This window comes from Microchirus variegatus (assembly GCF_963457635.1).
Source record: "Microchirus variegatus genome assembly, chromosome: 15".
Taxonomy (NCBI): Eukaryota; Metazoa; Chordata; class Actinopteri; order Pleuronectiformes; family Soleidae; genus Microchirus; species Microchirus variegatus.
In genome coordinates, this window is record NC_139816.1 from 15800710 (window position 1) to 15826964 (window position 26255).

Sequence of the window (26255 nt, forward strand, 5' to 3'; positions counted from 1 at the left end):
CCACATTTTGGTTGTGATGAAAGCAAGTGAAATCCGCCACTGATTTATGGCACAAGCCTTTCTGCAAACTGGATTGTTTGCAGTAACTGGAGGACGTTGTGAGGAGTGGACTGAAGTGTTGAGTTTGGGGCATGTTGAGGTCAGAGAAAATGACCTGCGGTGTTGTTTAGTTGCTATGACACGATACTGCAACATCGACCGTGATGATTGTGGTGCCCAACAGGAACCAGCACGGGTTTTGGGATGCTGTGTGTAAAACTCTGTTCTTTCATGGGCACAAATGCAGTTTTATGGCCATAATGGCTTTATTAAAATCACTTGAGCTGCCTTTGAAGCCTTAATGTTGAAGTGAGAGGGAGAGCAACAAACAAACAGAAATGCTCTCCATCAGCTGTGGCTCCTTCTCGCTGCTTTCTCAGTTGCCTGCCATGGTTTGTGTAATTACCACACAATTTAAGTGTGTGTGTTTGTGCTCACTTTTTACTGCTCGCCGATCACACTTAACTGTGTCAACAATGTAGCCTGGACAGAGCAGGCGATTTCCGTTTAATGAAATTTACCCAGGGAGGAGTGAAGTTTAGGAGGTTTTTATGTAATTTACGAGGGAATTTTCACATTCTGGTCGTCTGTTTTTATTTATTTTTCAAATGCATTTTGCTCTCGACTTTCCTTTCCACTCTACAAATGCCTCTACAGCGTGTTACATTACTATCGTCTTCTGCTCTCTCTCTCTCTCTCTCTGTCTGTCCTCCGACTCTAACCACAGGAATGCAGGTTGACTGTCACTGCACTCATGTCTGTGTCACACATAGTAATCACTGCGCCCACAAGGAACACACACAAACACAATAACACACAACCAGACAGACACACAAAAAAATGTCAGACTACGATACGTGGGCCTTGTTTTTCCCTACTTCTCTTTCTTCATAATAGTGTATGTGTTCTGTTTAATGGAGCCTGCTGCTGCTGCTATATACTATTTCTATTACTAGAAATGCAAGACATTATATCTTTTAAACATTAACATTTATATTTGTGTATAGTGTACGTATGGGTGCACATATTTTATGACAGTTGTGGCACAAGTTCCATTCGGCACCCCATATGCATCCCACTGCAATTCTGTGAAGTGCCAGCGTTCTTCAGCTGCACTATATAGTCAAACCATAAGTGTTGTTGGCACCGTGGAATCCTTGAACGCGTAATTCAGCTTAAATTAGCAACAAAAAGACCAACAAAGACTGTAACTTCTAATTTAATCTCTGGTTGAAGAGCCAAGTCTCCTCCTGGGCTCAGCTTTTATAATTATTACTTTCTTTTAAAATAAAATGTTAACAAATCCCACATTATTCATGTTAGACATTTCCTTTCATTTACTCCTGACGCATATAACTTTCAGATGTAATTAGCAGCCATTTGTTCCAGTGGAACCATCCAGTAAATAACTGATTCTGCACTGTAGTAACTATAAATACACATTTCTGTTGTATCTCAAATATCTAAATAAATACTATATTTTAATATGTAATCCTGGTTTGCAACATAAATTAGATTATCACAACATCTGAGATGTTGAATCTTAAAAGATTAATCCCCTGGTCATATGATCATTGTCCAGGTTACTGAGAGCTCTGACCTGGGTGACATTGTGATATACGTTTCCACTCACTCTGACACCGTATCAGAAGGAGTCTGCTGCAAAACTGTGACCTTAAAGTCAAGCTGAGTTCCAGAGACGCTGTTTCATAGGTCTAAAGGTCACTGGGATCAAACACATGTGCATCTTAATGTGCAAGTCAAACTAGTGGTGTTATGATGAATTCCCAAGTGTCCATGCACTGAATGTTAGCATTAGTCCTGCTGTACAAACGCGTCATCTTGGTTTACGCTCCTGTTCAGACAAAAGCTGGTTATTCAGTTTGATGACGATGTTGGCAAAGTCGGTGAGATCCACAAAGTCTGACGTGATGATGTTGACACCGTCCACCCCCGGCCTCTGAGCCTCAACCCAGGACATGATGGTAGGCAGGTTTCTAGAGCCACAGAAATGAGGGATTGTTTTCATGATGACAGAAAATGAGAAATGCTGTACTTGAATACAATCAAATTTAGGTCAGGTTGCTGTTCAGCTTATATGTGCACAAAAAGCCGTTGATTGATAATATAGACATGGATTTGATGGTAACAGTTTATATCAAAACATCTTGATGGGAGATTGGGAGTGGTGTTTGTGTCTGTCAGTGAGAAACAGTTGTGCCACGATTGTCTCCAAATCAATCCAGCAACTTAATTTTTGTTTTGGTTCCAGCCATGCCCATGCCCACGCACACACGCACTGTGACACTGTGACTGCAGCACTTTTAACACCCTTGAATTCTCTGCGAGGCTCGAGCCGCCAGCAGAACAAAAGCAGGAAGTTTAGCAGTGGCGATAAACAATCCCATTTCCTCGGAAGTGCAGAATTAGGCCACCTCTTGTCTCGCCACAGCAACCATGGTGGAGATTTATGCCAGGGTATCAGCGCCTGTTTCTCTCAGATTAAAAATCGTGGTGAGTATGCTCTCGAGTCCGAATTTCCCTAATCATTTCCAGTGAAATCTTAGATTTAGCTCAATGACTGGAAATGCTGCGCAAAATGACTCAGTCATTGTTTGGGAACTGTGTCACCGCAACAGTTTGAGCATTAAAGATGATTCCAGGTGAAAAATAAGTGAGTTGACAGAGTATTTTAAACCTTAAAGGAAATAAAAACTGAGAAATAACAACACAGTGATACACACAACTACAACAGTACTATTACACGTCAGTGTGGAATCAGGTATTTGTTTTGTTACTTTCAAATGATTGTATTTATCATTGAATTCCATCCTGCCATTATTCTGGTTTCCCTTTTCCTTTATACACCTAAGTGGCAAACCTGTCTTGCAGACGTTTCCTATACTGCCCTCTACTGGCTAGAATTTAAACTAAAATACATAGAAATGAGCAGAAAGATGCTGAGCATTCAGTGCTTGTGAGTTGGCAGAAAGGGTGAAGTAAGGGATTGACTGAGGTCATGTTTACCATCATAGGACATACTTGCTTGGATTTAAATAAAGGCTTGGTTCAGCTTAAAGTGGAAACACGTAAGGACAGAAAAACGGCACATTCCCAAAGAATCTACAATTCCAAGATGCTTACAGGCAAGCTTAAACTTTGGGGCGTGCCAATTTTTGGACCTCCGTGCATTTGCAGTATTCAACTCAACTCAAAACATCTGTCTTTTTCTTGTAACCACATACAATAAAAATGTAATGACTGACCTCTCCACCAAGTAGTTTCGTAGCCCCCAGACCAGGCCCTTGGCCACGGTGTTGACCTTGGGTGTGAGGATGGCCTGTGACACATGGAAGGAGCCCTTCTTGTTTCTTTCCCTCAGTGTGGTTTCTAGGAACTAGACAAGAGAATGTTAAATGGAAGAAGTCCCTTATAAATACTCTTATTAATTATATGTATATTTTGAATCCATTGGTCACAGACATATGATAACTGATTTAACCCTGAAGATATTTCAGTGTAACTTGTTGTTAAAGCTTTAAACATTTAAGCATGAGTCTGTTAGTCTATTGTTTTCCAACCTGTATGAGCTTGTTGGGTTGAGTTGTGTTTGCCCACGGTGCAGGGATTTTAGTGCCAGGCCACATGACTGGGTTTCTCTGACCTGAGGGGTGATGGTAGAACACTATTACCTGAAGAGAGCAGGGAAAAAGAAAAAGAAAGAGACATTAACATTGAAATACAGTTCAGATAGACAGCTTACCAATACTTTGCATAAGCTGGTGAAAAAAAAAGTAAACTTAAAGCACACAGTCTTTTTCCTCCAGTCCTTCAAGACACAGAATTTGAAGTCAGTGAAAATGACTTAAAAATGACTCTCGCAAGAACGGATTAAATTCACTCTTGGAAAATTATTATTCTGGGCCGTAATAATGCATTGGACAAACTAAACAGAGTCTCGTGAGAAGTGGCGGTTCTCAAAGTAGTACATTTAATAAGTTTCTTCTAGAACTGGATGGAATTGATTTAAATGTTCCTGTTTTAATGCGATCTTTGCAGACAAATGTGCTCTGACATGCATGTGTTTGCAACTTTAACACCACTCTCGCTGCATGTTTATCCAAAACCCCCCACATCTATGCTCAATATAACTGGAAACACAGACTTTTCCCATAAAGCATGTCCATTGAAACAGTCAACATCTGAGCAACAGACCCGCTGAAATAATACACTTGTGTTTGATATAATAAAACCAGCTGACTCTTTACTGCACTGATTTATCAGTGGATAGTGTGAGAACACTGAGGGTTACAAAGCCTTTTTTTCAGTGACAAACAGAGTAGGGGTGAATACTGTGCCCTCTTCAGCTACAAATCTCTGCCTGTCTCTGCTCTCTCTCTTTCTTCTTCTGCCAGATTCAGATTAGGGTCATATATAGAACAGATAAAAATATATAGTGCTATCTGGATGAAAATAGACGAATATAGTGAAGGACAATGCAGATGCAATGTAACGCAATATCCACATCTTGTATCTTATTTCATCCTGTGATCTTTCTCGTCACGCCAAGGATAAGACCACACACACACGCAAACACACACACAAACGGTTGTTTGCTGAACCTATCATATTCATGTATGCACAGCAAGAGAATAGTGAACAAATGGACAAAGACTCTTGAAAAAGACAGATTGTTTATCTGCCATCGCAAAGAGAAAGAGAACTGTGAAGACAAAAGGTGAAGGAGAGAAGGCACACTGGACAGCAGACCAAGTGTTAATAGGATAATGTTCACCACTAATTCCTGCAGGAGAGTTTACAGGCTGTACAGATAACCTGAATGTAAGAGTTAAGTACGCCATCCACAACACACCTGCACATCACTTTCACTTCCATATCTATAAGGACATATCTGGAGTATGTTTATGGTGTAGGCACTCGTGCAAGTGACAACATTCACCTGGGAATTTAGAAATAGTTTGTGGCACTGAAATGATTCCATAGAATGGCTTTTTACAGTAATGCTGTACATCCACCCTTCATTGTTGCACCTACCTGATGTTTCTTCTCCCACAGGTAGTCCAGAGTAATGCTTTCCACCACACGGTTGGTACAGAGCTTGCTGCCAAACACGTCCTGAAGCATGCGGATGAGGCAAACGTGATGCTCTACATCCATTGCATAGTAATGGTTGAAGTCCAGAAACACAACCTAAGAGAAAGAAACATCATCCTCAAATCTTAATCATCTAAACCCCACAGATGACCGTGATCATCATATTTAAACATCATTGATGTTGAAACTTATATATTCCGTTTTTCTCACTTCTTTCCTGTGTCTGCCCAAGAAGGACTTGATTTCTATTAGACCATCTCTCACCTGCAAAAGTTGTCACAAGGTTATATTTTTTTCCATGCATCCTTAAATGTAATAGTCTACTGGAATAGAAAATGGCATTAAATTGCATTTTAAAATAAAGAAACTACTGTTACAATCGTATGAATACAAGACAAGAAGAATGAATAATATGAATAAATATGACACATTTACAACATTACAAAACACCAACAAACAAAACAAAAGCAATTATTCTGTATCCAAACTGTTGTATGTTGTATATAACATATGCTGTCATAGTTGTATCTCATGACTAATCTGACTGAATCACATGTCAGAATGTCTAATTTTAGAGAAGGCATGTTTAAAACTAAGTCCACAACCTTTGATCTCTATTCAATACCATTGCAAATCTTACTGACATCGTCTGCAAACAACACAACAACACATTTACTACTCGTGATCAGACAAAAACAAAACATATGGACTGCTGAAATACTTATAATATAATAAGTATAATACTTATGAATAACATTTTTTTGATGTGACAGTTGAGAAAGAGAAGTATACAGCGGACAACAGTGAGTTGGAAAACATAATAAACCAACCATGGTGTATGTGTCAGTAAAGTGTACTATGTCCTCTACTCACCTTGTGTCCAAAGAGGCCATGGATGAAGTAAATCTCATTTCCTGGTTCGCCGGGTTTGGAAGAGACCCTGAGATCAAAATAGCGAATTCCAGCATCCAGCTGCTCCTTAAACGTTAGGTTCTGAGAACACAGACCACATCTCATCATATGTGCATTAAACCAAAAACTGGCTGCAAAGCCCAAAATATCTGTAGGCCTGTAATAATACACACAGAATAACTTTCAGAACATGCCCAAAATATGTTATTTTACAAATTATCTGCAGGCTGCTGGAATTTTGGGTGATTTGGGAGCTGCACCTGGGTCATGGACCACTTCACCATGACTTTTTTGGCTAATACGCTGAACATGGTGGCCAAGTATTGGACATAAGCCTTCTGATCTGGGCCCACGGGAGCATGCACATCTACCCAGAAGGTGAAGGAATCATGGGATCCTATAAACAGAAGAAGAGGATGATGAGAAATAATATCAATAAGGAATCAAAAGGGAATGTGGTAAGATGAGGAAAACTGGAACGTTGCAACATAATGTTTTGGAGAAAAATAGCATGGGAAAATTGGGAATGAAAATAAACTTAGTTTATTATAGACATGTTAAACAAATACATTAGCAGTGGAATATGGTAAAATGGAAATGCATTTTGATAAACAACAAAATGATAACAATAATTCAATATTAAAATGAACTCGCTAATTACATGAAATGCAAGAACGAAAAGGATGTAATGTAAGACAGCATACACGGACAATTGAGAAAATGAAGTATTGCTTCCACAAACACACATACACAGGACTCAAAGATATAACACATTCCATAAACCCTTATCTTAACCTCAACAAAGTTGTAACCTTCAAAAAGCCCATTATAGTTCTGAGAACCAGCCAAAATCTAACCACAAACATTGGCTCGACTCAAAATATGTTCCATTTACCCTTACCCTAAAATGAACCATCACAACTAAATGCCTAACCCAATGTGTACACACACGCACACACACACACACGTGCGTAGGGTAAGCAGAGGACGTCTTTACGCACAGACTCACCTGGCACAGCGAGGTGTTTGAGTGGCATGGCGCTGAGTTTAGACGGGAGCGACCCCATCCAGTCAGCGTTGACGTTACCGATCCCCGCAGGTCGCGTCTTCATGTCAGAAAAATGTCAACAAATCCCCCACAAGGAAAGCGCACTCCGGCGCAGACGCGCTCCCGGTGAGATCCCCGCGTGCTGCCAACAGCTGAATACAACCGCAGGGCATCCTGAAATGTCAGATTATGACATCTGCTGCCAGTAGACGTGCCATAAATGAGTAAAGGTGTGATTTCCTCTCGCTCCCCGGGTTCTCGCTACAGATGGTGCATGGCTTTGCGGTGCGTCGTGCTCCAACCGGCAAACCGTGGAGCCGTTGACAAGACCAGCGGGTGGTTAACGACCGGGATAATCCTCTTAGAGCGAAATCCCACTCGTGTTAAACCCCGTTCTCCTGCTTTTTGGTTTAACCTAGTCTGTGTGTGTGTGCAGAGACCACCCTCTGACTGTACGTACACAAACACACAGAAAAGAGACACATTGAAAAGTTGGCATAGTGCTGGAGAAAGCCACGGTATGACAATAGCAGCTCATCAACTGGTGGTGGCGCTGGTACTTAATTGGTGTGAGGCGAATAAAATGCTCACTAATAATCACTAGTCTATAAACAGACAGAGGGAGTGCCCTGAATGATCAATTAGTTAATGAATAAATTAAACCACAGCCAATTAAATAAATAAATAAATAAAAATACTCCAGATATAATTAAATGGGAACTCATTCTACCCTTGCCCTTATTTCATTATTTTTTATGAATCCAGCTTTTAAATAAAAAACAACAACAGAATTATTAAAATAAGATTTAATTATATTTATTAATTTCAACTTATTCAACTAAAGCATGGCAACAGGTTTGAGACCCCTGAACTAAAGCATGTTGGATTAAAACTAGAAAATCACAAATAAGGACTTCAAAATTCTAACCTCGGGAATACATTTTGTTTTGCCACTGAATTTTTGTTTTGTACATGATCATATCAATAGATTTTAGGAATATGATCAGTTTTGATGCCACATTAGAAAACAGGTTACTTTATTCTGCACAATTCAGACTCATTTTGGATCACAAATACATTCATTATTATGTATAAAACAGAGGCTTTTATTCGGAAATGTCTATATTTCTATGAAATATGTAATAAAGAACATTTTAATAATTTAATTATGTTATGTTTGATGTCATTTTAAGCTCATTTTGCCCACTCTGACAAGACAAGACACTGAGTAGCCCCAGGTCATTTGACTTTAAATGTTTTTAACCACGACACCACAGCGCCATCTCTTGGTCCAGCTCAGTCACTACAATTGTGTAGCACTCATCCCAGACATTTTCCCTTTCAGTCACAGAAAATAAAAAAAAGACAAAAAAGGTGTCACATAGCTAGAAATATTTATAATCGTTGCATCATAATCATTAATTAATTACGTCATATTTCAACACCTATTTGATTTTACACTTCCCCGTCCGTTTCACTAAGAACACCAAGTACCGGGATGCATTGCTCCCTCTCTAAGTCACCATTGTGTGTACGTTTCCATAGGGAACGGACACGCGCGCACGCACGCACGCACATACACAAACACACACGCGCGCGCCTTATCGTAAGAGCCGAGGATTAAACGCTGCGTGAGTTTTATCTGTGGAAACTTGGTGCTATCAGCAGAGACAGACAGCGACACGAGCAACGGAAGAATGGTGAGTTTTCAACAGAGACGCAGAAAAAAAACGAGAGCGAGAAAGAGGCGAGTCGAAGAGTGCTGTGGTGTGTTTAATTCTGAACCGAGCCGAACCAGACCAGACTTCTACTCTAGACCTGCTTATCATCATCATTATTGCTATCTGTATTATTCTTATTACGTGAACGTGCCTTGTCTGATAAATTATATATACATTTTTTAATTTCTTAAACTTACTGAACACAATTTAAATGACTTATTTATCCATTCAACCAAGAACAGCCCTTTATAGGGGAGACCTTGTGAAGAGCGCACCAGGGATTACAAACAGTAATCCAACATGAATGAAGAGACCAAAGTAAGTTCAAACAAAGCAGGTGCACTTGGACTCTTAACATTCAAAAAAACTCAACGTTTTTTAAGGGGAACTCGATTCTGTTTCCTTTTCCCTGGCAGTACAGTGTCCATGCATGCAGGAATTGTCCTTGAGTAACTTCCTCGTGTCACGTGACCCCTGCGTAGGCTACACCTTAATTCCCTTTAAACCCCTGCACAACAGATTGCCATGTGTGAAAGCCTGGTCTCTGCTTGTCATCCTGCTCAGTGTCTCACTGACAGATGGTTATTAACATAATATACTAATACGTCACATGAAATGTGATGATTTCTGATCAGCAAAATTAAACTGTAGTATGATTTGGCATCAACATATTTTTTTTGTGTGTGAATGCCGGTAAAGACACAGCAGACAGTAAACGATACTACTGTCCAGTGGGGGAAAAGTCTATATACTGCAAAACAAAAACAGTCAGGTGCTTGGGGATGGAGGTGGATGACGGTAAGCATTGCAGTGATGTAACATCCTACTTAAATCCCCAGTGACCTAATCTGCCTCGGGCTGCCTATGTCATCTCCTTTGGGTCGTTGTGTTAGTTCCTCTCACTCATGTCACACACCACCTCCTCCTCTCAGAACAAGAAAGAAAGAGCAGATAATTTCTCCTCAGATCGTTTAACCATTCAAGGGTATTTTGTAATTCTGTCTTTTTTGTTCATATTACATATTATATAATATGTACAATATATTATATAATATGAACAACACTATATATTATTAAGTCTGGGTGTGTGTTTCTCTTCACTGAAGGCTTGCAAAGTAGACTGTTGACTCTTGGCTGAACTACATGAGCAGGACCCAAACTGTCCCAACAATGGACCGGTTTCTGAGAGACGATTTATGAACGTGAAGGAAAGGTGAGCATCGGTCACATTAATATGCACAACAGTTGAAAAGAAGTCTTTTTGAGAAAAGAGGCTGGTTTCAACAAATGTCTAGAGCTGGAAATAGCACAGGACCTAAAACTGAAAAACAAATCTACCTACTGTAAAGGTGCTTCACCTGACAACTTTAAAAAGGTTAAAAATAATCTGATGAAACCTTTATTTCCAGAAATGATGAATCGATATACAACGCTGAGGCAGCTGGGTGATGGCACCTATGGCAGCGTGGTGATGGGGAGAAGTAATGAGTCTGGAGAACTGGTGGCTATCAAGAGGTGAGAATTATGACTTGTTTTTAACTTGAGGATTTAAATATCATCTGTCCTTGATTGACTTTGACAGTGTATCGATTAGGGCTGCAATGATGAATTAATTGTTAATTGATTACTAAATTAATTGCTAAAATATTGATAATTGACAAATATGGTTTAAGGTTTTAAATTTGTTTCCCTGATTTTTCAGCTTCTTAATTAATATTTTCTTGTTTCTTTCCTTCATGTAACAAAAAAAACCTGAATAAACAAGATTTAAGAATATCATCATTTTAAGTTTTGGACTTAACAGACAACTTATATAAAGTATAAAAATACTTGTTTGTTGCAGCCCTGATGTTGATATAGTATTATTCATGTAGTCGTAGAATGGTGTGGTTTGGTTATTATACGACAGTGTTACAGTTTAAGTGTTGTCTTTCTCTCCTTTTAAACTATACTACACTATACTTACTAAACATACTAATTCCGCCCCCATGTAGTGTCAGGAAATTAAAGCTGCAGTGCGTAACTTAACATTATTTGTATGCTGCATCCTTAATATGAAAATGGGCCCTGTCAAGCAATATTATTAGACTTGACTGTCTGTGCAGCAGCAGCACATGAGCAGGTTGGGGCAAGGAGCTATTATCCCATCAAATTGTTAAACAACCAGGTTTACTTGAGCAGTGGATTTAACTCCTGAATTACTAGAGCAATGTTGCAGGTGCTTCCGTCCGATGTGACATAAAATGAATCAAACAACACAAGATCTTAACACTCAAAACTGAGAAGAACAGAGAGGGACATGTGGAGCTGATAGGCTTAATCAACATTGTGTCGTCACAAAGATCTAAATTTCTTTGTTTATATATAGGAAGTTATGTATAAAAGCATCAATGATCATCATAAAAATAGGTATTGTGAACTTAAAGTAAAAAACAGAAACATGGTGTTTAAACAATATTTTTAAATAAACTTTCCATGTAATGGTGCTTTTCCACTATATAGTTCTAGCACGACTATTGGCTCGACTCTACATGTTTTTTCTTGCTCTTCCATTAGTGAAAGCACCCGATGGTTTATTTTGGTACCTGCTCTGTTGATGTTCCAAGCGAGCTGAGCCAACACTCAAACGTGACGTCGACAGGCTGTCGGTGACTGGCATCGAGTGTCGTTCCTGGAAGAGTCATGAGTGTGACGTCTGACACAGGAATCAAACCGAACTGTGGATCGATAAAAAAAGAAAACGTGTTCATCTCCAACATTTAGCAAGGAAATTTCTAAAATCTCAATATTTAACAGAGGGATTTAGAGTATTTCGTGTCAGCGAATTCTAAGTTAAATCACAACCCGTATTTCAGTTCAGTGACTAGAATTGTATAGTGGAAAAGCACCATAAGTTTAAAGGGGACATACAGTATTATGCTAAATCAACTTTTTAATTATTTTAATCCTTATATTTGGGACTCTGGAGGCCCTATCAGTTGGCAAAGTATATTTTTGTGTTCTTCAGTCTCAGTACAGGCGATAAAACGTGATGTTGACTTCCGTGCTCACTGGGACAGCACAAAGCCCTAAATTCCTGGAATTGTTGTCTGGTGGAGCTCAGCTTTGTCCATAAAACAGTGCTGGCGAGGGCAACGGTATCTGAAAACCGGAAGTCTGAGAAAAGTTCTATTCTTGGCTCCACAGTGCAGCACAGAGTCCTACACAAACTTCCAGCCTCAGAGGATTTATCTGTCCAGTGGATACATGTTATATATGATGTCAATGAGCCATGCAAATGATCACTTTTCCAAATGCTAACTGCTGTTAGCTCCCAGAAGCCTTAAATTTCGTTTTACTTTTTTTAAGGTGGACCCAAAGAGATACTACTAAACAGAGCGTTCTGAACAGGGCTGTTTTGGCAGGGTGATTGAACTGCTGTGGTGCTTCATCCTTATGGTATGAAATAGGATATAATATGAATCCTTAGTAATTTTTCATGTGGAAACTAAATTTCTACATTTACATTCTGGGGAAATTTTCTGGACTTTTATAAAACATATATAAATACTTGCACATAAAAAGAAATAGTGTTGCGTAGGACTAAGGACACACACGCAAGGCATACAGGTTTCCTGCCATCACCAAGGCAAACAAACAGGCTGTCATAGTTCCATGCCTTTGTTTCAGCAGCAGCAAGGCTCAATAATAGATGAGAAACCTGGGAGATGTATCCACTCGTTGATCATTCAGTTACCGTGCAAGACAATACTGTGGTGACGGTGAAAGGGAGTGAAAGTAGAGGGGTGTGTGTCGGGTTGCCGACACCGTGGAAGGAACGAGTGTAACTGGCAGGTGCCCAGAGACCTGAAAAGTTATCTGCACGTTCTGTAACTCTTACATAATTCCAAAGGGTGGGACGGGTTACGCTGATCGGGGGAAGATAAACAATTGTGAAAAGGTGTCTCGTTTACCAGCTGGTCATGTGGGGTCGTCACATGTACATAGCAACGCAAACAGTGACAGAACTGACAGCTTAAGGTGTCATGAAGCCTGTCAGGTTTAGAATGTCACTACATGTCGCTAGGACTGGGCAATATCGATATTATATCTGTATTGTGGTTTTAAAGGTGTGTTGCATTGATAATCATCCCATTGAGCAAATTTATAAATACACTAAATATGATAAAATAAATTATTATTGATTATTAATAATAAAAGAAAACATGGAGTCGACAAAAACCCGCCACTTATTTCAATGTAAGGCAAATTATTTGTGTTATAGCAGAATTTTACCATATTTATAGGCTATTTCATACACATAAATATCCTTCATTTAACACAGACAAACAACCCTTGCGCAGCTTTATATCTCGATATATCTCCTATATCGGGCTATAGGTTAAAAATATCAAGACATTATTACAGCCTAAAGCTTCAGTGTATGAGCTGAAGTTGGCGATGCAGATAGTTAGATAGTTACACTTCTGTGAATTCAATTCATAAAAGTCATGATATCATGTGTACCTTTAGTTTTAACATACACACATACACTATGTGACATACCTTTTTCTTTCATGGCGTGTCGTCCGTAGGATGAAGAGGAAGTTTTACTCGTGGGAGGAATGTATGAACCTACGAGAAGTGAAGGTGAGGCCACTGATACTGTGAGTGGGTTGTGGTAGAGCATGAGAAACAGCAGTCACTTGCAACAGTGAAAGCAATGAGATGAAATATGTTGCTGTGTGATCCACACTCCAACACACCTGATTCAAATAAATGGCTTGTTGATGAGGTGATTTGAATCATGTGTGTTGGAGCAGAGGAAACATCTAATGCTGCTTTTCCACTTTACGGTCCCGGCACGGCTCAACTCTGCACTTTTTTTTTTTTTTGCTTTAGTGATAGTACCCGGTACTTCTTTTAGTACCTGCTCTGGCGAGGTTCCAAGTGAGCTGATGGGGTCGATGTTCGACATCGTCAGACTGCCGGACTCTAATTGGTCAGAGTTCCGTCACTGGAAGAGGCATGAGCAAGACACAATAATCAATTCGAACAATGCCGAACTGTAGATCAATTAAAAAGACTTAAAAATCCTGAAAATTTGTGCTAATCTCCAACATTTAGCAAGGAAATGTCTAAAATCTCAATATTTAACAGAGGAGTCTGGTGTATTTGGCGACAGCACTGCTGAAAGCCTGCGATCGCGAGCGGCAATCCGCATGACAACCCCTGCCACTGTACTTCAGCTCAGTGTCAGACAGTCTGTGATTCTAATGATTCAGTTACACTGAAAACAACCTCTTTACAAGTCACTAGTTTGTGTGTGTTGCATATAAAACACAGCAGGATCGACCAAACTGTGTAGAGTCGAGCCGCGCCATGCCGAGCCGAGTTAAGGCATGCCGGGACAATGTAGTGAAAAAGTGGCATCAAACATGAGGGCAGTGGGTGCACAGGACCAGGATTGAGAAACCCTGATTTAGGCAATATCACAAAATGGGTCTTTGAACAGTTTTTTTTAGTAGATTTGTTGTTCAGCACCAATGCAAATTTAAATCCCACACACTGAAAAAAAAAAGGATCTCGATGAGTAATTCATGCTGCACACAACACTAAAAATATGCAATATGTTCATCGTTGTTATTATAATGTATATAAGCACTCATTTTCTTAATGTTTTAAAATGCTGTGTGTCACACCAGTCACTGAAGAAGCTGAACCATGCAAACGTGGTGAAACTGAAGGAGGTCATCAGAGAGAACGATCACCTCTACTTTGTCTTTGAGTACATGAAGGAGAACCTTTACCAGCTCATGAAGGACAGGTACAGAGCGTCACAATTTATGACACGTTGTGGACAATTTGAGTGACACGTCGGGTGTTTGACAACGAGATAGCGTGTTATTCTGTGTGCACAGACTGTGACAGACAAAACGGTGCTGACATTAGCAGGTTAATCGGATTTATATTCATTTTATGTTTGCAGAAGAAAATTGTTCCCCGAATCAGTGATAAGAAACATAAGCTTTCAGATATTGCAAGGCCTGTCGTTTATTCACAAACATGGTAGGTGGACGTGTTCCCGTCATGCCTTTCAAACGCATTAAGCCTTGTTGGTACTCGCGCGAGGCAACCGTGGTGCATGCTGCAAGATTCATTTCACAGTCCTACAATGTCAAAGTAATGAGGACAACTATAAAACTCGTCAAATTGGCCATTAATTGATCAGAATCTTGGAGTTTGTAAAACCTGAATGACTTTGTTTACATGGACATGGATGTTCTGATTATAACCAGATTAAGTCTGAACACGACATTGCCATTATTACCTAAACCGCAATAAGTAATCTGAACAAAAAAGAATCGAAATTAAGACTAATGAAGACATTTTAATCACTTTAATCAGATCCTGAAGTCTTATTGGAGTATTCACAGCAGTGGATGTCATGTAGATGTTCAGATTATGCTCAGTAACAAGTCAATACATGACTGAATGTGAATATAGGAATTCAGAGAAATCTGAATGAATAAACCAATTATTAACTCATGGAAACATAATCGTTTGAAACATTTCTAGTAACAGTTAGATTATTGGTGTCCATGTAAACAAAGTCCAGACCTGCCTCACTAACCCTTTGATCTGCATGTGTATTATTACTGGATGTGTGGATCGTATGTTATATACACGCTGTCTAAACCATACACATGCTTCCACACATCCAACAGAAGTGAATGCGCTTTTCTCTCCTTTAACTCCTTTTCCTTCCTGTATCTTTCACTTCTCTTTGTCTTTGGTCCGTCATTAGAGAGAATAAAAGGCTCTCAGAGAATGAAATTAGGAACATCATGTTTCAAGTGATCTCTGGGTTGGCTTTTGTACATAAGCATGGTAAGAGGCTTTAATCTGTGAATCTTCCCTTGTTCGAAAGGTAGCTTGACCTTTAGCTTGGGTGGTGTGTTTGTGTGTGTGACCTTTGCAAAAACCACTAGTTTAAATAGGATTGTTGTCATTGTGTATGGTCATTAACTATATTAATGCACTGGATTATATACAATTACAATTCTGTTAGGTTTCTTCATGACACAACCATAGCTACAATTTGCTGTGCTGATGTGCAACTACCTTTTGCTGAAACATATCCAAAGTAATGCTAATATTTATTGTACCCCATAATGCCAGTGAGTAACATAAAACGTGTAAAACATACACAGACAAACTGCACACTAACCGTTTACGACTGCAGTCTGAGGCTAAAAGTTTTAACTCTTGTGCAGGTTTCTTTCACCGAGACATGAAGCCAGAGAATCTGTTGTGCATGGGTCCAGAACTGGTCAAAATAGCAGATTTTGGACTGGCCAGAGAGATCCGCTCCAAACCTCCGTACACGGACTACGTGTCGACCAGATGGTGAGAGGAAAGGCCATCACGAATCATAAAGAACAAATGCATCAGTGTACATTAGTATGAGAGTTTTGGGCTATGTTTATTTACATACTGTGTTGTTATTTCTTTAAGGTATCGAGCCCCAGAGGTCCTGCTCAGGTCATCCATCTACAGCTCTCCTATTGACCTGTGGGCTGTGGGCTGCATTATGGCTGAACTCTACACACTCAGACCTCTTTTTCCTGGGAACAGTGAAGTGGATGAGATCTTTAAGATTTGCCAAGTCCTGGGCACTGTCAAAAAGGTGTGAATAAACTTAATAGAGACAGGATAAGATGGTAGGGGCCGAATTTGGTATAAATTTGATGAAATTTGAACAGCATGGCAGTTTATTTCAAAGGCTTTTCCATCATTTATCACTATTAACAACAACTTTTAGATTCAAGTTTGGATTTGACATTCATATTGATCCTAAGCGAAGATAAATTATATTTTAAGGTCAAACTATAACAAAATTGGAGCCTCTTTCATCAAATCACATGTGTTCAGGTTGGGTTGGGTTTCTTCTGCATTATTGTAGGTGATTTACATCCATTGGGCATTTGTTATATACTGTCTCAAGACAAAATATCCATCAGTCTAGTGCATTATAACTTTAACTTTGACACCTACTTTATTTTTTTAATTAATATGGGGCATGTTACAGAGCATAGTCCCATATGTTCACGTCGACATGTAAATGTTTTTAAATCACGTTTTGAAAGGTGGTAAAGATTCTCATATAAGATGCAATTTCAGATCCGTCTATCTGCGGCTGTCGCATAAAACGCACACGTCAAAAATCAATAAGTGTAAAATAGCATGCTATGTTGTGAATGCTGGCAAAAACGAAACACACCAATCTCTTTGTGTCTGTTTTGAGAATATATTCATGTCTCTCCATTAGATGGATTGGCCTGAAGGCTACCAACTTGCAACTGCGATGAACTTCCGCTTCCCCCAGTGTGTGCCGACCCACCTAAAGACACTGATCCCAAATGCCAGTCATGAGGCCATCGCTCTGATGAAGGACATGCTGCAGTGGGACCCCAAGAAAAGACCCACAGCTGTGCAGGTATGAAACACGAATGGTGTTTTGTCCACTATATAGTATAGTAACCACAAACTCTACACGGTTTGGTTGGTTTTTCCATTACAAAATAGTACCTACTCAACGTGGACGGGGTCATGCATGAAACTGCAGTGACTTCATTTTATACGTTACACACAAACAGGTGACTTGTAAAGTAGTCATGTTCGATGTACTGAATCATTACAATCAGTTGATTAAAAAATATTTGTTCAGTACGTCCTCCATGACCCGAGAACAGACTCGGTCTGACAAGGTCACTGAATACAGCGGCAGGGTTTGTGATGCGGTTCGCCACTCGCGATCAGCAGTGCCGTCACTCCTGTGTTAACTGATGCGATTTTAGACATTTCCTTGCTAAACGCTGGAGATGAACCCACATTTTCAGGATTGTTAAAGGAGACAAATCCTTATATTTGGGACTCTGGAGGCCCTATCAGTCGGCAAAGTGTGAAAAAAGATGACTCACTCGTGTTTTTGTGGTCCTCAGTCTAAGTACAGGAGATGAAACACGCAATGTTGACTTCCGCACTCCTTGGGATGTCACAATGTGCAAAATTCCTGGAATTGTTGTCTCACGGAGCTCCGCTGTGTCCATAAAACATGCGAGAGTGCTGGCGAGAGCAACGGTATCCGAAAAACCGGAAGTCTGCAAAGTCCAAAAAAGTTCTATGGTTGGCTCCACAGTGCATCACAGAGTCCTACACAAACTTCCAGCCTCAAGGGATTTATCTGTCCAGTGGATACCTGTTACATATGACAGCAATGTGCCTGCTAGAGCCTGCAAATGATCACTTTTCCAAATGCTAAGTGCTGTTAGCTCCCAGTAGCCTCTGTGGCTGATGCCATTTCCTGTCCCTTAAGTTATGTTTTAGGCGTTTCCCTGCTCCAACACACCTGATTCAAATAAATATGTCGTTAGCAGGCTTCAGCAGAGCTTAGTGACGAGCTGATTTGAATCAGGTGTGTTTGAGCAGGGAAACGTCTAAAACATGCAGGACAGTGTCTCCCCAGGACCAGGAGTGAGAAATCCTGGATTAATAGATTAATGTCATTTTAATCAGGTTCTACACCATAGTTCATCCCGTCTGCTCCTGCAAAGTGTCAAACCTCTACATGTGTGCTCCGTGTCACATACACATTCACAGTCACGTAACGATTACATCGTCGGTCATAATTTAGAGTCCACTGAGACAGTTCGCACTCCGTGTGCCCTGACTCACAAACAAACACCTTTCCATTGAGAGTGATGATGCTTTTCCATTTTCTGTTTACACAGCTCCCAAGTGTAGGATGCACCATATCTAAACTAATTATAGGCTTTTCCATCAAAACACATTGCCATCATGTTAAATTTAGACAACAGACGTAGAAACGCTTGAATGGAATAACGTCTACGGCTATTGCTGTCAAGTTAGTAGATGTTATTTTCTGTTTACGTGGTATTTACTTGATTTACATATGGGGTGGGCGGTGTGAAGACAGAGTATAATAAATCTCAAAACCTGTGTACATTTAAAAAAGTAAAGTATTGACAGTATTGACTCCATACTCACTTCCTCATCAAGATTACAACTTGATATCCTTTCTCTCCTTTGACTTAACATTTTCAATAATGACGATGACCTTATGTCCCCCCCAGCATGGTTTTCGATTCACATATTCCTTACATCATGTGGTTGCACCTAGTTATTATGTGTTTCGAGATTAATAAAATATGAAGGCAAAGACAGATTTGTATGTATTGCTTGTGTTTTCCTTCGGATAAGTTCACAGCTGTCCCTTTAACACATCATAATGTTTCTTACGGTTCTTAATGTTGCCCAGAGAATAGATTTAGACTTGACCTTTGTTTAAGAAACACTGGCATTAAACCTCTCCTCAGGTTTGAGCAGGCAGGGTGCACAACAGCATCATTCATTCAAACATAATTCCTTTCTTTCTTTGGCTAGGCTCTACGTTACCCGTACTTCCAGGTGGACCAAGTGTTGGGGCCACGTCCTCAAAGCCAGGAGGTCAAGAAAGTACAAGCCAGGCCACTGGCCAACAAGCAGGTCCTGGAGTCCAAGACGGATCCCAAGCAGTCTTCCTCCGAGTCCAAAGCCTCCACACCTCCCTTCAGAAATCAGCAGCAGCAACATCTTCAGCAGATCCCTTTGTCAGAAGCTGAAAGTAAACCACCAGGTGTCAACCATGCAGTAAGTGTTTCTTTGTAAATCAGAAACATATTTAATCTGATATATAATAATGACAGAACCTACAGGCTAGATTGTCAGGATAAGCCATAAAGATAATCATAAGGTAGCCAAATATGACAATAATAATCATAAAATGTGTGCGTCTTACCCTTTATGTAGAAAGCAGTGGCAGTGGGAAGTGAGAACAGCGCTGGGGCTGGTGCGGCGGGTACGCTGAAGAGCAGTCGTCGTCGCTGGGGCCAGACGGTGGCCAAGACCTCAGATAGCTCGGATGATTGCGACTCGCTGGAAAACGCTGCTTCAAACTCGAAGAAACCGAGCCTGGGGAAAGCAGAAGGGGAGAGGAGCTCTAAGGATCACCGCTCACAGTAAGCGCAACTGGTTTAGCAGAAATTTGAGCACCAACACTTTATTTGCATAATCTGCAGAAAACTGAAAATGTGTCTTTTTCTTATTCATCTCATGTATTATTTAAGGGCACTGGAGAGAAGTATTTTATTATATGCATACATGAAAACATAACACACATAGAACTGGAGCTCATATTCAAGACTCAAATGTTCATTGTGTAAGAATTAGTGACATCTAATGGTGAGACTGCAGATTGCAAAGAGGAGCCTTTTCTGTTCACCCCTGTAAAACTCCCACTCTCTCCCTCTGCTTTTCATGGCAAGTTCCTCACTTAAAATGCATATTCAAAACTTATTCTAAGGCGATGAAAACCAAATTGTTTGATTGCAAATCGATAATACGACAACACAAACTTATTCTGTCAATAAATCCTCCTAAATGTTACACACCGGACCTTTTAATGTGTTGTAAAGATGCTTTTTGAGCACATACCTTTTGTCTGGTGTCTCTTTTTTTAGGCCCAAGGAGCAGAAACCTCTGTATTCCTTCAGCACGGTGACCAAGCTGCCCAACAATGTCAAGATAGGCCAGGTGGACTGCAATCTTCCAGGATCCGCTGCACGCCAGCACTATCTCAGCCAGTCACGATACCTGCCTGGTAAGACAGTCAGTTAACTGTCATTTTTTTATAAATGGAACTTGGTGCCATAAAAGAAATTGTTGAAACTCTCTCAGTGTATAGGTAAATCATGTAATATAACTACACTCCTACTGCTTGAATGGTTCCCCAACTGTTATTTTCTTCAGTTTGAGATTAATAAAAAATTTTCCCCCGCAAACTTGACAGGGACTGACCACTCAATTAATCTAATGAAAAAGTAAAAATCATGACATTCACCTGGAGTCTGATTCTGTTATGTTTAGGGCTGATTGGCAAAAACCAGACTTCATTGGGAGATAAAGAAATGAGCGGCATGACGCTGCGAGATCTGTGGGAGAACTCGAACACTGTAAACAAACCGCTCGCTCCTATTGGAGGAGAATTGTCCGTCACCAGAACCAACGCAGGTAAGAGAAGTGGAGAGAACTTTGCTTTCCAGATTTTACAAACGTAAATAAATCATATCAAAACATTTTTTTTTTAAAGTCAAATGGCTGATAGAGCTCCCAGTAAATGACCTGTGGCCAAAATGACGATACTGATAATGTGTCATTATACCAAAATATGAATAAAGGGTGTTTTAATGCAATTTATTCTCATTAAAGCTATTGGAATTAATCTTCTGTGAACTGTAAAAAAAAAAACCTTATCAGAAGAAATGACAGTCCATACCTGAGGTTATGCCACTTGTCCGTCAACAGCGGGAGACAACAAGCTTAAGCGGTTAGTGATATAAATAGACTGTGACTTGTCTTGTTTTGCCATGCAGCGGAAACCTGGCAACTGTCAAGTGCCGTCTACTGCTAAATGATATGACCGTCGTTCTACACAAAAGCTCTAAATGATAACGGTGCCTCCTGATCTGTAGTTACAGGGCCGTGGACAATGCTCAAGTGTCTGCGAATTTAGAGATGGGAGACCACTAAAAATCATTTGTCATGTAGACCGACACACAATATGTGTCCCTGCTGTGCTCCTGCCTTCCCTCTCTTGTGTCTCTTTCTTTGGCCTCGTCTCTCCCTCCCCATTGCTTATTCATGAGATTAAGACTGTCTGTATAAGATCAAGTGTTTAAACGGCCCTCACTCCCCCTGCTCATTTGTCTCGCCTCTCAGCATTTACACGCACACTCATCACACCAAATCACTAACATCTTCATGATGTCTGTTTTCTAATAATTTTCTATGTTTCTTATTCTCCCTTTTCTCTTATTGCATGCAACTCCTTCCTTTTTCTTTTGCTGTGAGAAAAGAAGAGAATGCCTCCGAGTCTGTGGATAGTCCACTAGAGGGAACTGTTGTTAAAGAAAGAATACTGGAGAAAATTGACCTCTCCAAAGGTACTTCATCAAAATGACTTTGAGTGTTCTGTTCTGCTACGGTGTATTTTACAGCTAGAAGCACACGTATACAATTGGACCGCTGATGCCGCAAGTGTCCCTTCAATTGACTGGCCACGTTAAAGCTGTATTTGCTGTAGTTAGTATGAATGAGATAAACTAACAAGCAGCATGGCCTCTGATACAGCAAGCTTTACATGTGAAAGAAGCCAACGGCTAAAAGCTCCGCAGGTGACAAGGGTATAAATACACAGTTTAACCCGAGAACTAAGACCTCCAGTTGCTAAATAGATGGTAAATTGCACTACAACCACAACATCTTCACGTGGGAACAATGAGGCTTTTTGACTAATCACAGTGATAACCATCTGTGACTGCTGGCGCAGCAGATCAATGTTGTCTCTTGAAAAGTTGAATGACTTCAATCACTCAGCCTTATTCATCTGTTTGGGTCTTTTGTAGTCGTTGCATATGCAGCAGCATTCTCACACTCACAGTAACACAAGTGATTATCATCAGTGTTTGTGACGACATTAATTTGATGGATTTTATTTTTTCAGTGTTTTCTTATGAGTATAACTGAGAATTGGAACATGAAAATGCAAGTCTTTCCTCTCTTTCAGGGAACTTTGTAAGCACCAAGTACAACCTCTCTGGTGGTTACATCCCTTCATTCCAGAAGAAAGAGGTGGGCTCAGTGGGGCAGAGAATCCAACTTGCTCCATTGGCTGGACAGCACACAAGTAAGGACAGATTTCATACGAGTTACCAGTCAACAAAATGATTCTTGATACTTTAAACCAGATTACCTTTAAGCTCCATGTTGGTTTGAGATTAAAGCAACACAAGAGTAAACACTCACTTTCTCTAAACTGAACTAACCTCAACTGACTTATTTTCTGTTTTCCACTTTCTCACGTTTTTATTCACTGGTGTTTCCTGCTCCTCTTTCTTCACTCTTTCAGTCAATCTTTCTTTGCAATTTCATTGTACAATGAAATGACAATAAAGACTTTCTATTTCTATTTCCCTCTTCTCCCCCGATAATAAAAAAAAAAGAAAAAACAAAAGCTGCAAAATCCAAGCTCATGTCCAACTCATCCTTAAGTGAATCCAATGAAGGTACAATCATTTTCTCTTTGTTGGTATTAGGTTTGGTGTATTAAGGGATTGGCTTTAAAGTGGCAATCTCAAAGATTTATGTCCTGGTTAATTTGGCGACACCGGCAGTTTCTTAATGTGGGGACAATAAATGCAGATTACAACACATTTATCTGATAAATGTGGATGCTGGTTCTTCCATTACTGCCTTCAAATGCGACTGAATGAATGTATGTATTTTAAAGGCTGAAAACCTTTGAATTTGCCACTTTATTTGCTGCTAATATTGTAGCGGGGAAAAGGCTGTCGTTCACTGCGTTTTAATGTATTAAATATGAAACAAAACATGCTGTAACTAAAACATACTTGACTTTATACACCAACATACAAGTATACATATCGGAGATAGGCAAATGGGACTAACTCGCATGTTCCTTCAGATTACGAGGGCTGGAAGAGGAGGACAGAGGGGACTCAGTTGAAAGGGAACAGCTATTCAGCTCTGAGGAAAACCTCCGGGAATCTCCTGACCAGAGCGCCTGCTGCCCAGCCCGTCCATGGACGAGTGGACTGGACATCCAAGTATGGTGGAAATCGGTAGTTCAGGCAAGAAGACTCTGCAGCTTCTACTCGTTTTGCTGGATTTCCATACAAGTACTCAACTATGGCAATCCTGAGCACTTTCACACACAACTGAATCCCAGAGGAGTGAGACACGTTCCAGACATTTCTTTTTTTCATATTGTGCAAGGAATCTCTATGTTTTGGAGATGAAGGTTGCCATGAACAAAGACTGACATTGTCTGCAAGACAATCCCACAGTTCCTAATGGATCCTGTGTGCGCCAATTCTACGGTTAGTGTTTGAATAATCTAATTAGATTTGAATCTAGCACAGCCTTTTTTTTAAACTATAGTTTTATTTGTCAAGTATTGTTTCAAAACCCATGCACAAAATGTCAGCAGCCTTTTAAACTGATCTTATTCAATTTTCTCAGCTTTTATCCTCCATGTACAGTCGGTGATGTATACACATTTTCGCTGTAAATTTGTAATTTGAAAATTAGGCTTGCATTGATTTCAACCAAGTATAATAAGGCTGCAATCATTCGCATCATTCAATGCATACACTGAACATTTTTGTAAGCATTTTATACAAATAAATATGTAAAGATTCTTTGTGGATTTTCTTTTTTAAACAACTAGTGCAGTGCCCAGTGTGAGTATCTGTTTTTGTGGTTTATTTTTGGTGTGTTTGAATGGTCCCTGACACTGAAGGCTGTCAAGCCAACCGTTCCATCGATAAGACAAGACAAGAGAGACATTCAAGTTATATAAACAAAGTACTATATTTCATCATCCTTTCCAAAAAAAAAATGACATTAATATTAAACAGTAAATGAGAAGCTGCTGCCCACATGTCAGGGTGCATTACTTCATCAGGACTTCTGAGGCTTCTGGAGCAACGCCACACCAAGCTTAGCGACCATCAGGAGACTGGAACAAGGAAACAGACTCCATTCAGAGTGAGGTACAAACACATCAGATAAAAAATTTTTGTCCGATCATGTTTTTCAAGGAAATATCAATTTCACATATTCTTCAACATGGAGATTTCAACTGGGACTTGTAGCAAAGGTATATTCTTCTTAAACCATGTAAAGCAATGAGATGGTATAAGATAAGAATGATACCTTGCTCCAGCTATCAGGCCTGCCGGCATGAACTTCCTGGATCCATAGAACCTCTTTCCCATTACACCAGCCAGAGCTCCTGAAGTAGCTGGAAGACGACATGTTGGTATGAATTATTAAACATTTATTTTAACCACACACAAAGAAGCATAATCACACTTGCAAACATGTTTTGTCATATTTAACCATGTGCAACAAATACCACATAATACAAACCAAGGGAAACCCAAATATTTTTAGGGTCATTGGAGATCTGATAGGCACCAAACCCTGCAAGGCCCCCGAAGAGAAGCCCTGCAGCCAGGGAGGGGACGCTGCCTGAAAGAGTAAACATGCAGCAAGTCAACACATGCACTTGACATCCATAAAACAATTCTTAAAAGTAAATATGTGCTGGTTTGTTTTAAGGCGGGGTGATGTAATCAAAGATACAACACAATAAAGAAAACAATCCAAAAAGGTTGATAATAATTACTGCCATAAATGTCACAAGCTTGATTTAAAGCAGTGAACTGAAGCATTTAATTGTGGTTTAAAACGTTTTAAATTAGAGCAATTGAAGTTAATGAGAAAATGTATATTGTCATTTTGCTGTTGAGGTAATTATGTTGATGTGAACTTGTGAATTCTCTGACATTTAACGAGCCAAGTCGATAATATATTACAGAATCGTCATATTAATAATACCTGCTTTCACGTAACCAACGACTCCACCGGATGCGACGAGGGCAGCGTATCCATATCCAACCCAATCCACCGACATGTTTGACACCTGCCAGGGCGCATGAGGGATTAACCAAAAACACTCAAGCTGCAATTGCACAGTCACGGTTCAGGGCGGTTGTTTAGTTTTTTTAAAGAAGAAAACACTTTCTCTTCGAAAACCTGTAATATTACTTACACGGGTGAAAAAGTTTATGGGGCTTTCAAGGTTTAACAACACTGAGCTGTTAGAGAAGACGAGCTGAGTCAATAGAAGGCATGCAAACATTTTAAGGCGTCGCGACAAACATCCCCACACTGACAGTTGTCTGTCTGCAGCCATGTGACATTGTGGCCCCACCGACGAACAAAATGCGTCTGCTGTGTCTGCTTTTGGAGATAAGACTCGTCGTGGACATGGGCGCATGAACTAGCAACACACTTTGTGGAGGTTACACAACAACAACGCACGCAGAAACTTAACAGAATGAAGTGGAAACACGAACATAAACACGTAACCCTACATATGTCCTTGATTAAGTATAAGCCAGTGCATTAAACGTTTGGGAAGAGCAAACACTACAAGTCTGAACGCAAAATAATTAACATACAACCTTGATCCTGATGTGTCTTCTGTCCGTGAGCCTGTTCCTAGTCGAGCACAAATTATTGGTGCACAGTGCATTCGTCAAATATGCCCGACGGGAAATGTAGGCCATAGTTTATGAAAGGCAGGATAATAATGTAAACAAGAAAATAATAATAATTATTGTTATACGCTATATGCTGCTTTTCTTTTCACACAATTATTTTTATCGTTTTTAAATACATTCTGTTTTCTGTACATGAAAAAGTATACATCTATTTGAAGGCACACATGT

At 39.9% G+C, this 26255-nt stretch overlaps 3 protein-coding genes across 3 annotated transcripts; 1 reads left to right on the forward strand and 2 right to left on the reverse strand.

Moving 5' to 3' along the window:
* Positions 1 to 1876: 1876 nt before the first annotated feature.
* On the reverse strand, positions 1877 to 7178 carry plcxd2 (phosphatidylinositol-specific phospholipase C, X domain containing 2; the record flags this gene model as incomplete). The annotated part of the gene is made up of 8 exons (XM_083901340.1): positions 1877 to 2036; positions 3306 to 3436; positions 3621 to 3731; positions 5095 to 5250; positions 5365 to 5418; positions 6028 to 6147; positions 6327 to 6463; positions 7076 to 7178. 8 exons carry the CDS (start codon positions 7176 to 7178, stop codon positions 1877 to 1879), a joined length of 972 nt encoding a protein of 323 aa, XP_083757466.1.
* Positions 7179 to 8728: 1550 nt separating this feature from the next.
* On the forward strand, positions 8729 to 23580 carry mak (male germ cell-associated kinase; the record flags this gene model as incomplete). The annotated part of the gene is made up of 16 exons (XM_083902035.1): positions 8729 to 8814; positions 9942 to 10048; positions 10245 to 10350; positions 13410 to 13464; positions 14520 to 14641; positions 15623 to 15705; positions 16092 to 16224; positions 16333 to 16504; positions 17147 to 17314; positions 19282 to 19527; positions 19687 to 19895; positions 20397 to 20536; positions 20803 to 20946; positions 21792 to 21878; positions 22502 to 22621; positions 23420 to 23580. Exons 3-16 carry the CDS (start codon positions 10247 to 10249, stop codon positions 23578 to 23580), a joined length of 1944 nt encoding a protein of 647 aa, XP_083758161.1. The 5' UTR covers positions 8729 to 8814; positions 9942 to 10048; positions 10245 to 10246.
* Positions 23581 to 24308: 728 nt separating this feature from the next.
* tmem14ca (transmembrane protein 14Ca) lies at positions 24309 to 26040 on the reverse strand. Its single transcript, XM_083902048.1, has 5 exons — positions 25989 to 26040; positions 25360 to 25444; positions 24889 to 24990; positions 24673 to 24760; positions 24309 to 24475 (listed from the first exon to the last, which is right to left on the reverse strand). The coding sequence occupies exons 2-5, from the start codon at positions 25433 to 25435 to the stop codon at positions 24418 to 24420; spliced, it is 324 nt and encodes a 107-aa protein (XP_083758174.1). The 5' UTR covers positions 25436 to 25444; positions 25989 to 26040; the 3' UTR covers positions 24309 to 24417.
* Between the last annotated feature and the right edge of the window lie 215 nt (positions 26041 to 26255).

Bases quoted from the DNA above. Each gene is read 5' to 3' on its own strand.
- tmem14ca (XM_083902048.1), bottom strand. From the start codon at position 25,435: ATGTCGGTGGATTGGGTTGGATATGGATACGCTGCCCTCGTCGCATCC. The intron at 24,761-24,888 runs GTTTGTATTATG...GTCGTCTTCCAG, and splicing joins AAATATTTGGGTTTCCCTTG to CTACTTCAGGAGCTCTGGCT. The intron at 24,476-24,672 runs GTATCATTCTTA...TCCTTGTTCCAG, and splicing joins GGCCTGATAGCTGGAGCAAG to TCTCCTGATGGTCGCTAAGC.